The following is a 19063-nucleotide window of genomic DNA, read 5'->3' as shown; positions in this document are numbered from 1 at the left end:
CCAAAAGAACCTGGCCAAAAAATAAAAGAGTTAGCTATTATGGTGGCAGGAAAGACCACAACAACAAAAAATACAGCATCTCAAAGAAAAATGCTAACTGGACCTAAGCCCAACAAGAACTCCAAGAAGAATGAAAGAGATGGAAAAATGGAAAAGCAATGATAGTGATGCAAGAAAATGAAAGGAAACACGCAAAGAAGACTGAAGAAAATAATCCCTTAAAATACAGAATTGTCCTAATAGTAAAAGGGACACAAAAATTCATCAACAACTGAAAAAAAAAGAGAACTGATGGAATATGAGTGCAAAGTGAAGCATAATTTTCTCATTTTCATTTTCTTGCTAATGGCCAATATTGAAATATATCTTGCCTGATTTCACATGTACAATTGATATCATTTTGTTTGCCTTTTAGTGGGTGGGGAAGAGGGAAAGAGAGAGTTTGGAACTCAAAATGTCAAAAATAAGTAATGAATAAATTTTTAAAAAGAAACTAAAGTGGACAACTGCTAAGTCATTCATTAAAAGTTGTAATTATAATGGTCCATTAATGAGTTACCTTTTTAAGAAAAAAACAAACTTTTTGCAGGTGGGTCATTTCCTAATAGTGTAAGCCTGCTTATCTGTCTTTTTTGAGGGGAGGGAAGTTAAGTGACTTGCACAGGATCACACAGCTAGTGTCAAATGTCTGAGGTCAAACTTGAACTCAGGTCCTCCTGACTAGAGCTAGTGCTCTATCCACTGAGCCACCTATGTGTCCCTTTGGCTCTCTTCTCCAGAGGAAATTCTCAGTTTCCTTAAATCCAGTTGGTGACTTACCGAATGCTGGAACTTCTGCTGTCTCCTCCAAACAAGAGTTTTTTCAGGATACATCCCTGAACAGCTGCCAGAACACCACACGGTCCCCCCTACAAAGAATCAGACGCAGAGTGACAAGGAGGACATGTCCCCAAGAGCAACGGTGCTTGAGCGTCACTCAGACTGCCCCCGTTCCTAGCACTGGTACAAGGTAACTGATGGAAGCCCACCCTGCACCCCTGAAAGAAGCCATCGGTGCTCACACATTCCCAGAGGCCCAGCTGTGCTCTTGCGGGAGCTGAGGAGCCATGGCTGACCCAACTGGGCCATGTGGGTGCTGGCAGCCAGCATTCCCTCAGGGCCCGGGGCACCGACTAGCTCTGGGACCCAGAGAAGTCACCACATCTCTCCCTGCTTCAGCTTCCGTGTCTCTAGGGATAATAATGCCATCTACCTCTCCAGGCTGTCAATGAGGTAAGTCTTTGTAAAAAACCTGGCACTAGCAGGTATCCCTTCCTCCTGATTCCCCCATTCACCTGGGAAAACACCAGATCAGGAGATTCTGGACATCATCCCAGCAGACACACAGACCCTGGGTCACCACAAAGGAGCAGAACAGGCTAGAAGGTGGAGGACCCCTCGGAGGCTGTGGGCCTGAGACACTTCTCAGGCACTTCTCACCCTCCAGGGGCTGAGGCTGTGGTGGGCCTGAGACACTTCTCACCCTCCAGGGGCTGAGGCTGTGGTGGGCCTGAGACACTCCTCACCCTCCAGGGGCTGAGGCTGTGGGCCTGAGACACTCCTCACCCTCCAGGGGCTGAGGCTGTGGTGGGCCTGAGACACTCCTCACCCTCCAGGGGCTGAGGCTGTGGTGGGCCTGAGACACTTCTCACCCTCCAGGGGCTGAGGCAGAGGGTGCTGTTGTTCACAGAGTTAGGAACAGAGCTTCACACAGTTCAGCATCACGGGATAATTCTTACAATATGTGAGATGCAATTTCAGAACAATTTGGAGTATTTGAACCCAGGTAAAAATGTGGGAGGTGAAAAGTCAGCCAAGAGCAACCACAGTGTATCTGTTTTCTTAAAGAGTAAAGTGAAAAACTGTTCAACAAAAACATAGGAAAATGACCTTCTGGAGCAGGAGGTCGGGTCAGCCTCGCTTTCGCCAGGAGAGCTCCTTGGGCCAGGCAGATCTGCGCCTGTGCTTGCCCCGGTACCACCTGGCCAGGTTCCCAAAGTAGGCCCGGATCAGGAGGTGAAACAATGGGCCCAGGAGGCTTTGGGGATAGTCAGCAGAGAAGGTCAAGCTAGCTCTGGGGCTCTCAGGACTCTGACTTCTCAGAGTACAAACAGTGCTCTGGGCAATTAAGAGCCTCCTCCCAGAGCCACAAGCAGTAAAGGGAGCCAAGCTACCCACCTTGTTCTGCACGAGGCCGTATCTGAGCTGAGTCACTTCACTAAATGTAAAATTCTGCAATTTCCACTCTTCACTGAAGCCACAAAGAGTTGAGCCAAAGAGAATGGTTTTTATTTCCTTAAAAAGAAGAAAGAGGAATAATATAACTTGGAATGAAAGTCACCTCTGGCTGTACACAACAATTCCTAGTTTCAAAAAAGGAGAGCTTTATATTTCCTATTATTCTGATACGCTTAAAAAATAAACAATTCCTCAGGGGTTTTTAACCCTCCCATCACTCCTTCCAGATCTCTTCTCTTGTTTGGTGTCCAGAGCCGCTCGGTGAGGTGACAGAACAGTTTCTGATTCCCTCAGAGAGGCTGGGGAGACACACTGTGAGTGACAGACAGACAAGGCCTCGAGGCCTGGGACTCGGTCCAGAATGGGCCCATGACTCTGCCCTCTCTCTTCAGGGCCTCTCTGGTGTGTACCAAACGCGTTCACAGTCTCTAGGTGAATGTCTCAGGGGCTTAACACCCAATAGAATCGAAGATCCAATGGAATCAATTAATTGGAAACTGGGGGAATGGTGAAACAAATGTGAAGGAATACATTGCACTGGAAGAAATGAAGGGATGGTTTCAGGGGAATCTGGGAAGCTGTGTATGAACTGAAAAAGAATGAAGTGAACAGAATCAGGAGAATAATTTATGGAGTAATAATACTGTAAAAACAAACAATCCTGAAAGACTTTGGAAAACTGATCGACAAAAATGACTGACTCCAATCCTCAGGGTCTCGAGATGAAACAAGCGTGCTGCCCACCTCCTGATTACCGAGGCGACGGATTCAAGGTGCAAAGTGCAACCTTCTGTTTTTGGACATGACCAAAATGACCATTCATTAGGGTTCTGACTTTCTTGCTTTCTCAATAAAGAGAGAAGGCAGATTTTCATTTAAAAAAAATAGTTAAAAAAAGATAAATCTGAAAACTTCCATGAAGCGATTCAAAGTGAAGTTAACAGAGCAGAAAAACACTTACCATTAGCAGCAACATTGTATATGTATACATGTATATGTATAAGTATGATTGACTAAGTTTTTCTCAGAAACACATGCTATCTACTTTAGAGAAAGAACTGATGGAGCCTAAATGCAATCCAAGCATACTATTTGTCACTTTATTTTTTTCATAGTTTTTTTTTCATCTGTGTTCTCTTTCACAATATGACTGACAGAGAAATATATCAAATTGCGTAACTGTCTCAAGGAGGGGGAAAGAAGGGAAGAGAATTTGGAACTCAAACCTTTTTTAAATGAATGTTAAACATTTCTTCATAACTAATTAGGAAAAAACAAGGTATTACTTCAAAAAAAAGGTTCTGGAAATCTAATGTTCCTTACAGCTGCAGAATATGGGGCTAAGGCCCAATCTGTCCACTTGTTCCCTTGAGGGGTCAGGGCTTCTCTGCACACGTCATGGGGGCCAAGGCCAGCAGTGCAGCTCTACAAGGTGATAAACACAGACTGGGTGCAGGAAATCCACATACAGGCAACTGCTGGCGCAACAGTGGGTCTCCTTTCTGATGCCATCGAGGAGACGAGACTCTTGGAACTAGCACTACCTCTCTGCTTCCCCTGAGTGACTGGTAAAGCATTCGTCAATCTCCCTCAACAAGAATAAAGTGTGCTTTGCTGGGCAGTTTATCATTTTTTCCTCTTTTTTTGCGGAGATAAAAATGGTTCAACAACCAGTCCTCATTTATCGTTAATGTTCTAAAGACACTGGCCCAGGTTGATGAAATAATTTCTTTTATAGTTGAATAAAAGCCTTAGGATGATGTTTTCATTCTCTGCGAGCCCACTGGAGACAGCACGGAGCTCAGTCTGATTCCCCATCATGCTCCTCTCTTCTGATCCATGACAGAACTGAGGCGCAAATTGGTGGAATGGCACTGGCTTTAGCTATTTGGCTATTCTGAGTGATTATGAATGGGCAGCACTTTGGCCTCTGATGATGGCCCAACTCCTGTACAAAAGATTGGCTGACTTCTCCAGGATATTTTGGAGTCTGTATTTGTATGACAAGGACTTGTCCTTGGTCAGCCACAAAAGAAGAGAGCTTCTGATCCACGATCCTAGGTCTGCAGCAGGGCCCCATTTGGACAGCTGCCAGTCTGCACCAACCACCATGTCCGGGCTCCTGGAGGAGAGGCCTTCGGTAGTTTCTGGTGGCAATGACTTGGTCCTGGGTCATCATCCCCAAGTCCTCCATTTCCGCCAAGATTTCTTGGTAACTCAGTCACTGGTTGTAATGTCTCTTACTGTTGGCTATAAAGAACTGGAAACTGAAGAATGGCTGAACCCGTGATGGGCTGAGAAGGGATGGCAAGTTACTGTGCAGTAAGAAAAGACACGAGCGAGAAACTCAGAGAAGCCTGAGATGTCAGGCTGGAGGCCGCGAAAGGAACAGAACCAGAAAAAGCATTTAGGCAGTGAGAGAGCTTAGCATTAGAGAAGCCTGAAAGCTCCCAAGGACTCTGCTCAAGTAATGGTAATGATCCCCAGAGGACTAAGGGTCGGGCAATGGACTCAAGGGGACGTCTGTGGCTCGATGGTTACAGAGCTGTTTTTACTCTTTTTTCAACTGGGGGGGGGGTGAGTCAGGCCAAATTTAAGAGGCCAGTGGAATTCCATTTTAAATATGAAGCCCAGAACAGAAGTTGAGAAGGCAGCACAGGGAGGCGGGGCAGTTGACATGGGGGTTTTAGCACAGACTCTGCTTTCACAGTGCTTGTCTTGTCCGAGTTCCTGTGGATGTCCCCCGTGAGGAGCCCGCCCTCACCCCAGACCTATTCTCAGGGAAGCGACGGTGGCTTGTTTGGGCTTTGCTCGGTCGTCCTGGATCGTCTTCCTAGTGATCCCTCAGCCGAGGCCGAAGGAAATCGCACTTCATTCGTGGTGCAGAGGTTTGGATTAGAGCATTTTCTTAGGCTGTGGTGGCCCAGACGTGTCCGTGGCACTGACGTTCATGGCTTTAATTTCACAATTCCACAAAACCTCTTAAGGTGTTCACTCATGGCCTTCTCCTTGATGATTTTATGTGCGTGTGTCTTGCCTGAAGTCAAGATGAAAGCTTTCGGTCCATCTCTATGTATAAAACGCAAATATTGTGCTTACGTCACTGGAGAAAGGCGTCATGAGGTGAAGGAGCTGTTTGATCATTAATCTGTGATAAAGCCACAAAAAGTTAGGTCATCTATGGACATGAGCTGATCAACAGATGTTCTGGTTGAGCTGATTCTTTAGTTTGGAAACCAAAAGCAATTCTCGGTGTTTACTGAGACCAAAATTATCGTCACCCTCTCTCACCTTTTTGATGGTTCAGACAGAAACGATCAAGGGGCAGGTTCTTTTCTGTGACTTCTTCACAAGTGGATGCAGTGACTGTATTCTGTAACTCAGTGTTGGAATACAAAATTTTCTCCTGTAGAGTCCCAGAAAGGATCTGTTGTCCCCTCGAGAGCCCAGGCACAGCGCGTCCTCTTCTGAAATCATTTTCCTTTCCTTCATTAGGTTTCTCGATGTTAAAAGCTTTTCATTCCATGTAATCTGGAGACTTAGCATGGGAACAACTGTTGAAAATGCTCTTCTTACCTTTTATGGACCCCTGTTCTTTCCAGGAAGGGGTAGGCCACATTTCCGGGTAAGGAAGCTTGGATGCCATTTCTAGTTTGTATTATTATAATTATCACTATTACCACTGTTTTAATGATTTACTGATGTTAGTGTTGGTTAATTATCCTTATCATTTTGGTCATTTGTCATGAACTTTCCCCTTCTCCCTCCCACTCACCTTCCACTGGCTCCCACTCAACCTCTCCTCTCTCTGCCTCAATGAGGTGGCCCATCATCTGGCCCGGGCCCCTTTCCCTGCTCAGACGATCCCCTCCGTGCTGCTCCTCCCATAGACTTTATCCATCATCCCTTCTCTTTCACTCCTCTTCAGTCACATCTCCCTATCCTGACCTTCCATCCTCACTGTGGACTTTTTCCTCTGATCTTTGGATTGAAAATGGCCGCCTACCACAGGGGCCTCCCCTTCCTTTCCTTTCCTCCTCTTCTTAACCCTTGAAAACCCAACTTCCAACCTCATCATTCTACTCAAATGTCAGGGACATCTTAGAGGCCTTTTCTCCAGTGGTCTTTTCTCAGCCCTTCCTCTCCTGGGCCTGAAGGTCACTGTTCTCTCTCAGGTTTTCAGGATCCCTCTGCTGATCCTCCTCCTCCCTCTCTGACCAGCCTGCTCCTCCCTCTCTGACCAGCCGCCTCCTCCCTCTCTGACCAGCCTGCTCCTCCCTCTCTGAGGCTTCCCTGGCTTTCACGCATTTCATGACCACCTCTATGCTGACAATTCCCAGACTGACCTTTCCTGCCTCAAGCTCTCTCCCCAAAATGTGGAACCTACCTTGGCAGCTGAGAAGGTCATTGGCTTGGAGGTCACCTGCAGCTTCAGCAAAGGCATCAGCACGGCTGTGGGTTGAATGGTGTCTTCGTTCAGAAATTCTTCATCTTCCACGTCCTCTGGAACACAGGAAACGGGGATGTGTGAGTGATCACCTCGCCCACTGGACAAAAGTGAGTTGGACCGACTTGGTGAAATGTCACCTCATCCAGGAACCCTTTCCTGTGTTCAGGAAGGGACAAAGCACTCAGGAGATGACCTTGTCCTCTGAAGGGCAAGGGTGTGAAATGGGAAGCGTCCGTCCTACACAGAGAATGTAGGCAGGCAGCCAGGTGGGCAAAGAAACTCTTGGAGTCTGGAGCCAAATGCTCCCAATCTCCACAGAATCCCACAGAAATTGCTGTCCTGGCCTGAAAGCAGAGCACCCCATACCTTCCCTTAAAATGCCATTTCTCTGATAATCAGATCTAGGGCTGCTCTGAGGAAACAGCTTCCCTCTGGTGGCCCACAGACCAGACCCCAGCTGGGAACTGGCAACGTCGCTGAGACACAATGAGGACCTCCGTGTGCGGACATCAGCATTGCAGCGCATCCGGCTCTCCATGCCCCCATCGGGAGTTTGCTTGGGTTTGTTGCTTCCTGCTCTAGCCCACTTTACAGATGGGAAAACTGAAGCAGATGGGGTCACACAGCAAGTGTGGGGCAGAGGCCAAAGGTGACCTCCGGTGCTCGGGCCCAGCTCTAGGACTCTACCCGCTGCCCAGCCTCAAAGCTTGGCGTCTTGTTCAAGCAGAGGAACGCAATCATGAAGATCACAGGACCAAAGATGCTTCCATAATGTCAAACTAAGATAAGGGCAGGTGACGAAGCCCACCTGTGTCACGAGGGCCCAGAGGAGGCAGCACAGATCAGGCCCCGAAGTGGGCTCTCCCCACCTGCCCTCAGGGAACTACGCCCTAGGCCTGGGTGCCAGGGTCTGAGGGCAGGACCAGCCCAGCAGGCCGCTGCCAGTCAGCAAGAAGCGCAGCTACCAGGCAGCTTTTCATAGAGTTACACAAGCCTGCACAGCAGAGAGAACAAAGAAACGGGGCTTTCTAATGAGCTCCTCAAAAGCCATTCTTGAGACAGATACAGAGTATGCCATGCTCTAAAAGGAAGGTTCTTTTGCAGGGATGGGGCACAGCTTGCATTCTCCCCTTGCTGTGAAGAGCCCCCCATAACTCTGGGTCTCAGTCTGTTTTCCCCCTGATCCAGGGCACTTCCTCTGTGTTCAGAGAGGGACTGGGCCTGGGTCACAAAACAAGAGGCCTGTGGGCCGTGTCTCTGGGGGACTGCAGAACCAGGGCAGGGACAGGAGACAAACCACACTCTGGAAAGGGGCTCCCCCAGAGGAAAATGTGGCCGTCTTTTCTTGACTTGCAAGGAAAAGCCCGCTTCCTCCTCCCCTGCTGTCAGCCACCCTGAGCTGCTGGACCCCAGATTCACAGCATCAGCTTCTCCCTCTCCCCGTCTCTATCCGTCAGCCGTCACTGGCACCTCCGTATTTCTCAGCCGCATTACTGAAAAGTCCTCCTTAGTGTCCTGGGGCCATGAGCATCTACGTTCAAGGCCTGCTTGAGATACTAGTTAGCGACCTCCGCTTCCTCATCTATAAACTGAATTAACGGATTGGATGAGAGAAGGTCACGATCCTGGCGCTGCCAGTCCAGGACCCAGAGTGAGCTTCCTAAGGCCCAGCTCAGCCATGGACTCCCCTACCCACTAAATGCCAGCTGCTTCTACCGCCTTTAGGACCACATACTCTCCAGGAGCTGGCCCCAAGCCACCTGCTGTTCTGGCCCTGTTCCTCCCCTTCCTGCACAGCACGGTCTGGGCACACTGGTCGATTTGCTGCTCAGAGGCCTCAGGGGCTCCCTCTGCTTATCTCCCCAAAGGTGAAGGGTCTGGGGCCCTCCCTGACTGGACAGAGGGCATGGGCAGCCTCTGCCACTCAGTCTGAAGAGAGCTGTCCAGGGTACTGAAAGGTGAACAGGAGCAGCAGAGCCAGCATCACAGGTTGCTTTTCAAGGCTCTTAAGGAACTGACAATTATCTTCTCCTGGGAGGGAGGGGCTGTTATGACCCCATTTTGGAGGGTTTGGGCGGGGTAAGGCAATCAGGGTGAAGTGACTTACTCAAGGTCACAGCTAGTTAAGAATCAAGAATCTGAGGCCGCCTTTGGCCTCTGGTTCTCCTGGCTCCAGGCCCAGCGTGCGGTCCATCGGCCACTTGGGGCCCTCTCTGCAGACAGACACAGTGACCCGGCCAAAGTCACACACGGTGTCTGAGGTGGGATTCAAACTTAGGTCTCGTGGCCGCACGCCGCCCACTTCGGACACACCGTCCACTTAGAGCGCTGTTCTTAAGACCTCAATCTCAGCACTTGGTGTTTTTCTTTTGTTGATGGAAAAGTGAGAGATGATAAAAAGTGAGACAGCGAGAGGGTGCCCAGTGCCCCGAGCGCCTGAACCTGAGTTCAAACCCGGCCTCGGACGCTTACTGTGTGAAACTGGCCCAGTCCCCTCAGCCCGTTTGTCTCAGTTTTCTCAGCTGTAAAATCGGGTGGAGAAAGAAACAGCAAAACACCCAGCATCTGCCAACAGAACCTCAAACGGGGTCATTAAAATTGAATATGATTGAAGCCAGGGAACATCAGCATGCATTTAAAAGCTGGTGGTTTGGGGGTGAATAAGGGAAGGAGAGCGCAGACACCAGGAGCTCCGAGGCTAGCCCTGACCTTGAAGTAAGAGGGAACAAGTCAGCAGTGGGAGTTCTGAGGCTAGCCCTGCTCTGGGAGTTAAGAGGAGGGCAACTTGGCAGTGGGAGTTCTGAGGCTAGCCCTGCTCTGTGGCAATTCAGAAGTGGGAGCAGGTTCAAAGAAAGATGACCAGAGCTTCCATTTTGGAACTGCTGAGCTGCCTCATCAGAGTCAGAGCTTCATGTGAAGAGCCCCCTGTCCCTCTGACTGCTGAGAGAGCTCGCCAGGGCCCCGGCTAGGAAGGAGCAGAGCCTCTGGCCTCCCCCAAGGCTGGCTGACGGCCAACTGTGGCTACAGAGAATGTCTAACCAGCATCCACGTTGGCAACCACCAGGTGAGGGCGAGTGCGTCCCAGACGTACCGAGCGTGAGGATGTCTGTCGCTTCCTCCACACAGACAGGCACAGTATGGATAGGGCTGGTCCTGAGAAACAAAATGTAAGCATCAGTTTTAAACGGGCCAAAGGGGAGTAGCCCCTGAAAGAGGAACCCCCAATGTGCAGGACTTAGAGTGGGCGGGGGGGGCCTTCTTTGCAGCTGCCAGGTGACTGACAAGGGCCGGGCATTTGCAATTTCCGTTGGGACCCAAGCGACTCCAGACTGTCGCCTGGTCTTCAATGGGCAGCGGGGCCTGACCCTTCAACTGCAAGCTTCTCTGCTTTCCAAAGTATCTGATAGCAGGCAGCCTTCAGTGTGTGGGCAGGAAGGGCCTTCCCCCCATGGGCACGTGCAAGAAGTGGGGCGTGTGGGATAGAGCGGAAGGTGCCGGCAGTCACGTGACCCCCCAATCCCATTGCTGGGCCCTGGGCTCTGCAAACCTTCAGAAAAGACAAATGCCATTTCTTGGTAGTTTTTAAGTCTGTTTTCCTGCTTGTGTGAGTAGCCGAAGGACAGCTGAGTTTTGAAAGAAAATGTTCACAATAGCGGTACAAGCTCCCCCTGCTCCACAAAGGACGGAGAAATCGGGTTCCCCCCAACCGGCGGCAGCGAGTGGGATTGTTACAGAAACAATCCGGGCTGGGCCACAGTACATTGCATTGAAATAATTTCCTTTTCAAGATGCAAAAAGTGACACGAATGAAAGAACACACAATACACGGGACGCCAAATTCACAAACAGTTCTTTCTTTGGGTCCAGCATGTTCTGCTCCAGCAAAGGAAAAGACGCCTCTCTCCTTGAGAAATACTGATCCCCTCCCTCAGAAAAACCTTCCTTATAATGCCCAGGTTTCTTCTGGGATGGCAGGTCTGCACTTGAATCACAGGCTGCACGATCTTAAAATTAAAGATGCTTCAAATCAAGAAGGGTCTGGAATCCCGCTCCCCAAGGCGGGGCCCCCAAACCCTGGGCACAAACCTCCTTATACTCACACCCACTCAACGGGCACGTGAATGCCCATGCTGCTCAAGGCTGGGCTGAGGAGGTGAGACAAAGGCCAAATGAAAAGGAGAACCTCCTGTTCTCTGAAGGATCACATAGGGGAGATCAGGAAGCCCAAGAACTGAAGTGGAGGGTGGGCAAGGGGGGCTTCACAAGTGGGGAGAGCAGGCAGAGGAGGGAGGAAAGCTCCTTGAGGACTGGCTCTTTTGTACCCCCAGTCCCCAGCACCATCCCTGGCAGAGGAGGCCCTGCTGCATTGGGCTGTGAAGGCAATCAAGGATCCCCTTTTATCCTGGAGACCACCCCCTTGTTGACTTCCCGTGCCCCTCTGCCCCTCCTCCTCTCCTCCATCTGCTCTTCTCTTCCCCCCCCCCCAGTAACTCCCGAGTGGGCTAGAGGGCTCGGAGATCTCTCTTCTCCGCTCAGGGCCCCCATTTCCTTCAGTACAAGATTCAGGGGTTTCATGGATGCTTCTCAAGCCACTGAAATCTGGGCAGCCCACCATGTGGAGGAGGAGTCAGAAAGGGCGCTGGAGAGGTGCCTGAGATATGACGGAGATGAGGGAAAGGGGGCAAAGCCAAACCAAGAGATCGAGCCCATCATGGATCAGCCAAGCGGCTCTGGGCTTCTCTCACCTTCGCCCCAGGGTGGCTGTGAGGGTCAGATGAGCTGGTCGAGCTCGCAGCACCTGCCTGGCACAGAGTAGATCCTTCAGAAATATTTGTTCCCTTCCCCCCTCCCCCTCTCAAATTCATAAAGTAAACTGCACAGGAGGACAAAGAAAAGTTTTCATTAAGGATCTATGGACCAGGCACCCCGCTAAGCACTGATGAGACAAATAAGAAAAAGGCAGTTGCTGCCGTCAAAGAGCTTACAATCTAATGGGGAAAACCAAACATAGAAAAGCAGAAATGGGAGAGGGGACATGATGATGAGGGAGCTAAGCAGAGCAGCTGGTGGCAAACAAGAGCCAGGTGGGAGCTGGGCCCCACAACAGAGGGAGGTTAGGGGCAGCCAGGTGCCCTCCAAGCAGGGGCAGAAGCAAGCAATGGTACTGAGCAAATGAAGGGTGAGTCCCACAGTGGAAGCGGTCTCCACAATGATGAGTTTTCTAGTGATTATGTGGAAAGTTATCAAATTAAAAAAAACCAAACCCAATTTCTTGGGCGCCCCAGCACAGGAGCCTCAGGCTCAGTCTGGCTCTGGGGCCCCAGACAAGCCTGTGGCCTCCTGCAATAGCTACAGAAAAGGTGCCAACCTGGCACCCTGGAGTTCTCTCTTGCCTGGGGCTAAGCGGCCACACACACAAGCTGGGACAGGAGGTCTTGCACAAGCCAAGGCCCAGCATCCCGTCTGCCTCTTGGCTTCTCAGAGTTCCAGCAAGTGGCCGGCCCTGATCTGGCCCTCCTCGGCAGAGGAAACACTTTCCCTTCCATTACTCCACAGCCCCTCGTGCATCCCTGAGGAGGGGCAGGACAGGGAGACTGGCCTGAAAAAAGCCCTCCACGGTCCCCCGCCAACTTCCCATTGGAGGCCAGGGCCCACAGGGCTCACTCCCTCACACCTTGGGCAACATGGAGTCCTGATGTCTCATCTCATGGTTACAGCTGGGTCCCCTGCGCTTGCTGCTCCCAAATCCACAGCAAGACTCTGGTCTTGCTCTCTAGTGGACGGAGCATCTCGTACTGGGTGAGTCGTTTTGCCAGAATTCACTGATGCTGATGGCGGGGGAGGAGAGAAGTTCTCTGAATTAAGGGCAAAGGGCTATGAAATCACACCCATCTACCCCCCACTAGGAAGCAGGAGTCCAACCGTCACCAGTTTACCGAGGGTCTCAAGCTTAATGATTTGCTTAAGGTCTCGCACAACCAATAAGCATCACATGAGAACTTAGCGCCGGCTTTCTACTCGCGTCTCTAGTTCCTTCCACCTCTCCATCCTGCCCAGCAAGCTGTTACGCGTCCCACAAGCCTCAAGAGCTGGTGTGATAAGGGCAGAAAAAATAGAGACTACTAAATGACATATAGTAGAACACTAATAACTTATGTTGACGTAAGAGCCTCTATCGGTATCAAGCAAGGCAGGAAATGGAGACAAATGTTCATCCCAAGAGTTGGGCACCACGATGGATGCTGGGTCCCTAAAGATGATGGAGCGTTCCCGGTGCTCTGTGCTGACTGACTTGCCTCAATGAGATCCATAAGCAGTTTTGTCTACATGTGTGCACATGCACCCTCGCGCACACCCCCCCCCCCTCTAAATTGAGAACACTATTATTCAAACGAGGCCGCAAAGCTACATGGAGCTGAGTAAGAGCAGCCAGTAGGCTGGGCTGCATTTAGGAAATGGGGCTGTATTGTCAGTGACCCCAAACTTCTTCCTGAAATAAACCCTCAAATTTCTAGCCTGCTGCAGCCCAGAGGAAGAACTTTGGACAGAGTGAGAACAGTCAGAGGAAGACTCGCAAAGAGATGGAAATGATAACAGGACGCGGAGAGAAATGAAGCTGAAAGGAGAGAGACATGATTTGGGTGGGAAAGGAGGAAATCACAGAATTATTCATTCTTAATATCTCAAAATTGGAAAGTCTCAGGGGTCGAGGCCTAAGCGTGCAGGCCCTGCTTGCAGCCCTCCAGGCACCCCCCATCAGCGAGCCCAAGTCCAAGCTGCCTCTTGACAATCCCCACCCACGCCCCCACTTCTGCTTTTAGGGAGAAGCAGGCCTCGGCGTGTCAACGATTGTCCCCTTTCCAGGAAGCCCCTATTACAAACTCTCCGGCCCACGCGATGAGAGTCGAACTGGCGCTCGCCAGCAGCCTGCCTTCGTGGGCCCACTCCCCGTGAGGCGCCCCGTGACGCCGGGCAGCTGGAGGAGGGGAAGGGAGCAGGCCCCGCCTGCCGAGTGAGGGTACGTACAGTCCGGCCTCCCCAACTCAATCACGGGATCTCGGCGTTCAAAGACTATGAGTTATGGAGAGCCTTCCATGCTGCTTTGTTCTCCATCGCCTATAAATCAATGGCTAAAGGATGTATGCATTGTGGATATTCTTAGCCAACGTCTTCATTGTTCCTTTTAAATTTCCCCTTGCACACAAAGGGGACCACATTCAGAACGTCACTTAAAAGGCATTTTGTCCTTTGAAAGCAAACCCTTTTTAATATGAACAAATAAAGCAGACACTGACAAACCAAGTGAGTTACAGGGCAAAAATAAAGGAGTTGCATGTGTGTGTGTGTGGGTGGGGGTGTGTGTGTGTGTGTGTGTGTGTGTGTGTGTGTGAGTGTGTGTGTGTGTGAGTGTGTGTGTGTGTGTGTGTGTGTCAGTGTGAGTGTGTGTGTGGGTGTGTGTGTCAGTGTGTGTGTGTGTGTGTCAGTGTGTGTGTGTGTGTGTCTGTGTGTGAGTGTGTGTGTGTGTGTGTGTGAGTGTGTGTGTGTGTGAGTGTGTGTGTGTGTGTGTGTCAGTGTGTGTGTGTGTGTGTCTGTGTGTGTGTGTGAGTGTGTGTGTGTGTGTGTGTGTGAGTGTGTGTGTGTGTGTGTGTGTGTGTGTGTGAGTGTGTGTGTGTGTGTGTGAGAATCCAAAAACGGGGCTGGAGCCCCCAGTGCCAGTCGAACCTGAATGCTGGGATCAGCCGGATTCTGGGTCTTGGGGCTCTGGCCGGCACCTGCAGTCACCAGCTTGTGCAGCGGCTCCACAAAGTCCCGGGATTTTCCTTCCCTCCCATCTGGATGCTGCCTGATCCGTGCCTCCTTCACATCTCAGATTCAGCTTGGCGGGCTGGGGTCTGTGGTGGCAATTTGGCAAGAATGAGGGCAGGAGGGAGGAGGGGGAGGAGCTGCTCTCCAGGCTGCTCTCTCTGCCATTAAGGGGCTCCCGGTAGCCTGCTCTGCCATGGCTCGCTAAGCATGGGGCTCTTTCTGTCTGAAAGACAGGGCATTCTGCCCTGGGCGGGGGTACACTCTCCTGCCCCAAGGCCTTGGGACTGGCTTCATCCCTACAGGAGCTCTAGAAGCCGCCTACTTCCACCCATTCCCATGCCCCATCCCATTCCTAACCACGGCACTGGCACCTTTGCTTACAAGGCCCATTGCACCTGTGCAGAATTGGCAGGGAATTTGTTTCTTGGAGCAAGCCAAAGTGTGGCTCTCCAAAATGGCCGCCTTTGCCCTATTCGCCCACCGAAGCTGCACAAAGCAGAGCAAATCCCTCTTCCCCGAGACAGACTTTCCAATACTTGACCAGAGTGACCACGTGGCTGGGCCTTCTCTTTTCTAGGCCGAATCCAGACCCTCCCCGCCAGTTCCTAGCACAGAGTTTCGGGCGGCCTGGCCTTGACGTTCTCGCAGCTTTCCACGGTCCTTCCTAAACCCCACTCACTCACGGTATTTGGGATGTGGCCTAGCCAGCCCAGGGGGCCGTGGGGCCACCCCTCGGTGCCTTTTCTAATGCAGCCGAAGACCACACGGTCTTTTACATTTTGGTTGCTACGTCATGAGGAGTCATATCGTGCTCTGAACATGGACGCTGAAAGTCCTGAACTCTGGGGCACGTTAGACCAAGCCACAGCCCGGCCATCCTGAATTTGTGCATGGGTTTCTGGAGTCCCAGGAAAAAGCTTCCCGTGTCACAATCCCCTCGTGGACGCTGACCCAGACCTGCCCCCACTCCAGCCCCACGAGGCAACGATGCAGGGCAGGCAGCTACAGCACGCTGGGATGGCCCTCGAGTTCTCCACTCGAAAGGCTCGGCTGGCAGATGGTCCTGCGACTCCTCTGCCATCCTCATGGCCATTCACCCGGGTCAGAAGAGCTCCTGAATCATGTCCCTGGCTCTTGAGTGAGTGTGGGTGTGGATCATCATCAGGGTCTCTTACATTCTCCTATCTCCTAACCCCATCAGCCACTTTGGTTCTGTTCCTGTACTCGGAAATGAGAGTTGGGCAGTTCTGCCCCCTCTCTGTTGTCCACTGGCAATGCCCCAGCAGCCCCAAGCAACAGCTGGTGTTTTCCTCTGTGAGAGTTCCCTAACTGCCAAAAGCAAAGCCCCTTCTCTCTCCCCTGGACGGTCAGGACTCTCCCCCACTGTCCTGAATCCCCCCCAGTTGTCGTCTTCAGGACGTGTCCTTTTGGGACCTGGAGCTGCTGGGGGGTTCCTGGGGCATCCAGAGTTTCACTCTTGACCGTCTCCCATTCCACGTGGGCCGGCATCTCCTGCACAACCTTTAGCCCACATGACTGCCCCCAGTCTCCCTCCCCTGAGCGCACTGAAATCTGCCTTCCCCAGGAGGCAGGTCACACGGTGCCCAGCATTCTTGCTCCTACACTCGAGGAGGGAAGGCAGCCCATCCCTCCCATTACCAGGAATCGGCTCCTCACTGCCAGGTACGGTGAAGCTTGGATTGCCACTTCCCACGGCTGGTCCCTCCGCTTGTCAAAGGACGAAATCATTGGACGGAGGCGAGACGTGAAGTTAGAGCCGCCTGGCTTTTGGCAGAAAGGGCTGGAGCAAATCTGGAGAAGTGAGTTCTTCCGCCATTGCTAATGACGTCAGCTTGGGATGTTTCTCAAGTGCCTCCATTTCTCTAGGTGTCCAGTGGCTTCCCCAATACACCCTAACCCCAAAGGACAGCATCACGTCTTCCTTCGCTCATGCATTCTGCGGGTTCTTCCTCCCCCCCATTCCTGGGACTCTTCATCCTCGTTAATACATAACGCTAACCCATAACTTCTGGCATCTCTTGGTTTTGCTGAAGCAAGTCCCAAGCCATGTTCTAGTCAGAGGGCGCCTCCTCCCCGACGCCCCGTGAAGTTAAGTTTGCCTCCGGCTTGCCCATCACAGGCCACCGCTAAGCTCGATCCCGATCCTGGTTCACTTGGCAATCGCATCGGCTCCCACGGGGACACCCAGTCCGAGCTGCTTCCTGAGCTCTGGATTTGCACCTTTCAGGCATCCCAAGTCCAAAACAAACCCATCATTCCCCGAGGCCTTCCCACTAGTGGCAAGAGACCCCATCTTCCCGTGTTTATAGCTCCTTCATCTTGTGTGTCGCATCAGTAGCCAAACCCGTCGCTTCCTTCTCCACGACATCTCTCATTCGTGTCAGGTGACTCACAGTCACACATCTGAAGACCCTCCTCGCCCTGATTACGGCAGTAGCTTCAGTCTGATGTCTCTGCACTCCCGGGCAGCCCCCGCCACATGGTGGCCAAAGCGATTCTCCCACGGCACAGATCTGTCTCATCCCACGGCTCCACAACCTTCCTGGCTCCCAACTGCCTCCAAGGCTACCTAGATGCTCCTCTTGTCCCGTCACAGCTTGTTCCCACCCAACACTTGTCACGGAGTGAATGCTCTGCCCGGCCTGGAGTGTTCCCGGCCCTCTTGCCCGCTCCCAATCCCCCCCGGCTTCCTCCAGATCCTCGTACCTAATTCACGGGCCTGGCACCTCGCCCGTGCCAGGGAGCTCCTGGTGGTAGGAAGCCTCCTTTCTCCTCCTTCTCCCCCCAGGCCTCAGCAGAGCCTCTGGCCTTGGTAAAGGTGGTTCACGCTGTAGCGGGCTTTGTTTCTACAAAGGTGTTCTGTTCTTAGGCTATCCAAAGGGATAAAGACAAAGGCGATGTAATGTGGCCTGGCGCAGCGTGCTTGAATGGGGGACCCAGGGCCAAAGTTGGTGCTTTCTTCCCTTTTTAACCCATCCTTCCACTTGGTACCGAGGGATTTTGGAGGGAGGCTGGCACAGTGATCTCCACAGGGCACCGTGAGGGGCACTGGCAACTTCCTCTGGCACAAGGGTTCCCGGCACTCCAGGAGGTGAGCTAAGGGGGGCAGGGATGAATGGAGAGCTCAGCTATGGTCCCACCACTGGGGGGATTGGTAAAAGCTTCTCTCATTGCTCTTTCCTGATAGCCCGGGCCATCCTATGCTCTGGAGATGGGTCAGAGGACACTGTCTTGGGGGGAGGGGGTAGCTGGGGAATCCCCCAGTCACCCTAGAAGCACCAGAAGCCCAAGTGGGAAGGGGTTCAAGGAGGCAGCTGGAGGTGGAGAGCTCATGCTCAAAGCACCCAGCCCTCTCCTCCACAAATTGTGGCCCCGGAATCCTGAGGATCCAAGTCCTGCGAAGGGGCACGGAGGTGCTGCTGAGGGGGTGAGGGGGAGGTTCTGTTAAGAGCAGGTTTGCCAGCGGGCAGAAAGCTCTGGAACCAACAGCATCCAGCCTCTGCCCCTGGGTCCCCTGCTTAAGTCCAAGCCCAGAGAGCCCAGTCCGAAAATGTCCAGGGCCGGGGCAGCGAGGACTGTGTGCAGAGATTCCCTCTGGTGGCCAGCGAGGGCACCAGAGACTGGGAGGGCCCGACTCGCCCGGTGCTGGAGGACTGGGGAGAGCCCGCGGCTGCCGGCTCAGGAAGGCCATTCGGGCAGCCTTCTCCTCGCCAGGAAAAGCGGCCCAGAGACCTCGGCAGTCCGCTTTCCAGGGATGTCCAGGTCCGTAATGAGACTGACACTCGGGCTCGGGGTTTGGGAGGGAAAATGTGGGAGAGGAGAGGGATAGGACCGCCTGCCAGACCGAGGTCTGGGGACCCGTGTGCTGACCTCTCCTGTGCCTGTGAAAGCTGGACTCTGTACCAGTGCCACGCCAGGAAACGGAAGCGCTGCCGTCCGAACTGTCTCAGGAGATTCTGAAGGCCGCCTGGCAGGGGAAGGGAGCAGCCCCGAGGTCCGTCCTTGAGCCGAGCTTCCCGGCCCCCCACGCCCCCTGCAGAGAGCACGGCTCTGACGGGCTGGCCACGCGTCTGATGGTCAGCCGCACGTTTGTCTTTTTGGAGAAGTCTCCTTTGGCACGGGCTCACAGGTCGGAAGAAGCGACACAAGGACATGCAAGGTCTCTCTGAAGAACTCTGGAATCAACCGTGGAACATGGAGGAACACTGGCCCAGGACTGCCCGGCACGGCGTGCCCACCTCAGGGAGGGCATGTGCTCCAGGAGTGAAGCACAACCGCAGCGGCTCCAGAGAAATGTTGAGACGGGCGAATTTAGAGTCTATGGCCATGGGACGGTTTGTGCTGACCCGTGTTGGTCCGACCACAGACGGACACGTTGTACCCTGGCCCCGTCGGCTGGGTCCTTTGGGAATGAAGAGCAACCAGTCGGTGCTTCTGAGGGCTCTGCGGGCAATGGGATGGACCAAGCCAAACGTCAGAGATCTTTCAAGCTCACTGGACGCCATTCTG

At 52.5% G+C, this 19063-nt stretch overlaps 1 protein-coding gene across 6 annotated transcripts in view; it reads right to left on the bottom strand.

Annotated features, from left to right (window-relative positions):
* The window catches only part of MINDY4 (MINDY lysine 48 deubiquitinase 4), a 100704-nt gene that overhangs the window by 47205 nt on the left and 34436 nt on the right, over nt 1-19063 (bottom strand). For all 6 annotated transcript variants that reach the window (XM_074284563.1, XM_074284564.1, XM_074284565.1 and 3 more), the window contains 4 exons: nt 9819-9880; nt 6665-6780; nt 2218-2334; nt 820-908 (listed from right to left, as the gene is read on the bottom strand). In XM_074284563.1, the coding sequence (XP_074140664.1) occupies nt 820-908; nt 2218-2334; nt 6665-6780; nt 9819-9880 (384 nt within the window). The remainder of the gene's footprint in view (nt 1-819; nt 909-2217; nt 2335-6664; nt 6781-9818; nt 9881-19063) is intronic.

The sequence above is a fragment of the Sminthopsis crassicaudata genome, chromosome 1 (assembly GCF_048593235.1).
Source record: "Sminthopsis crassicaudata isolate SCR6 chromosome 1, ASM4859323v1, whole genome shotgun sequence".
In the NCBI taxonomy this organism is placed as follows: domain Eukaryota; kingdom Metazoa; phylum Chordata; class Mammalia; order Dasyuromorphia; family Dasyuridae; genus Sminthopsis; species Sminthopsis crassicaudata.
This window is presented reverse-complemented; position numbering and strand designations above follow the sequence as displayed.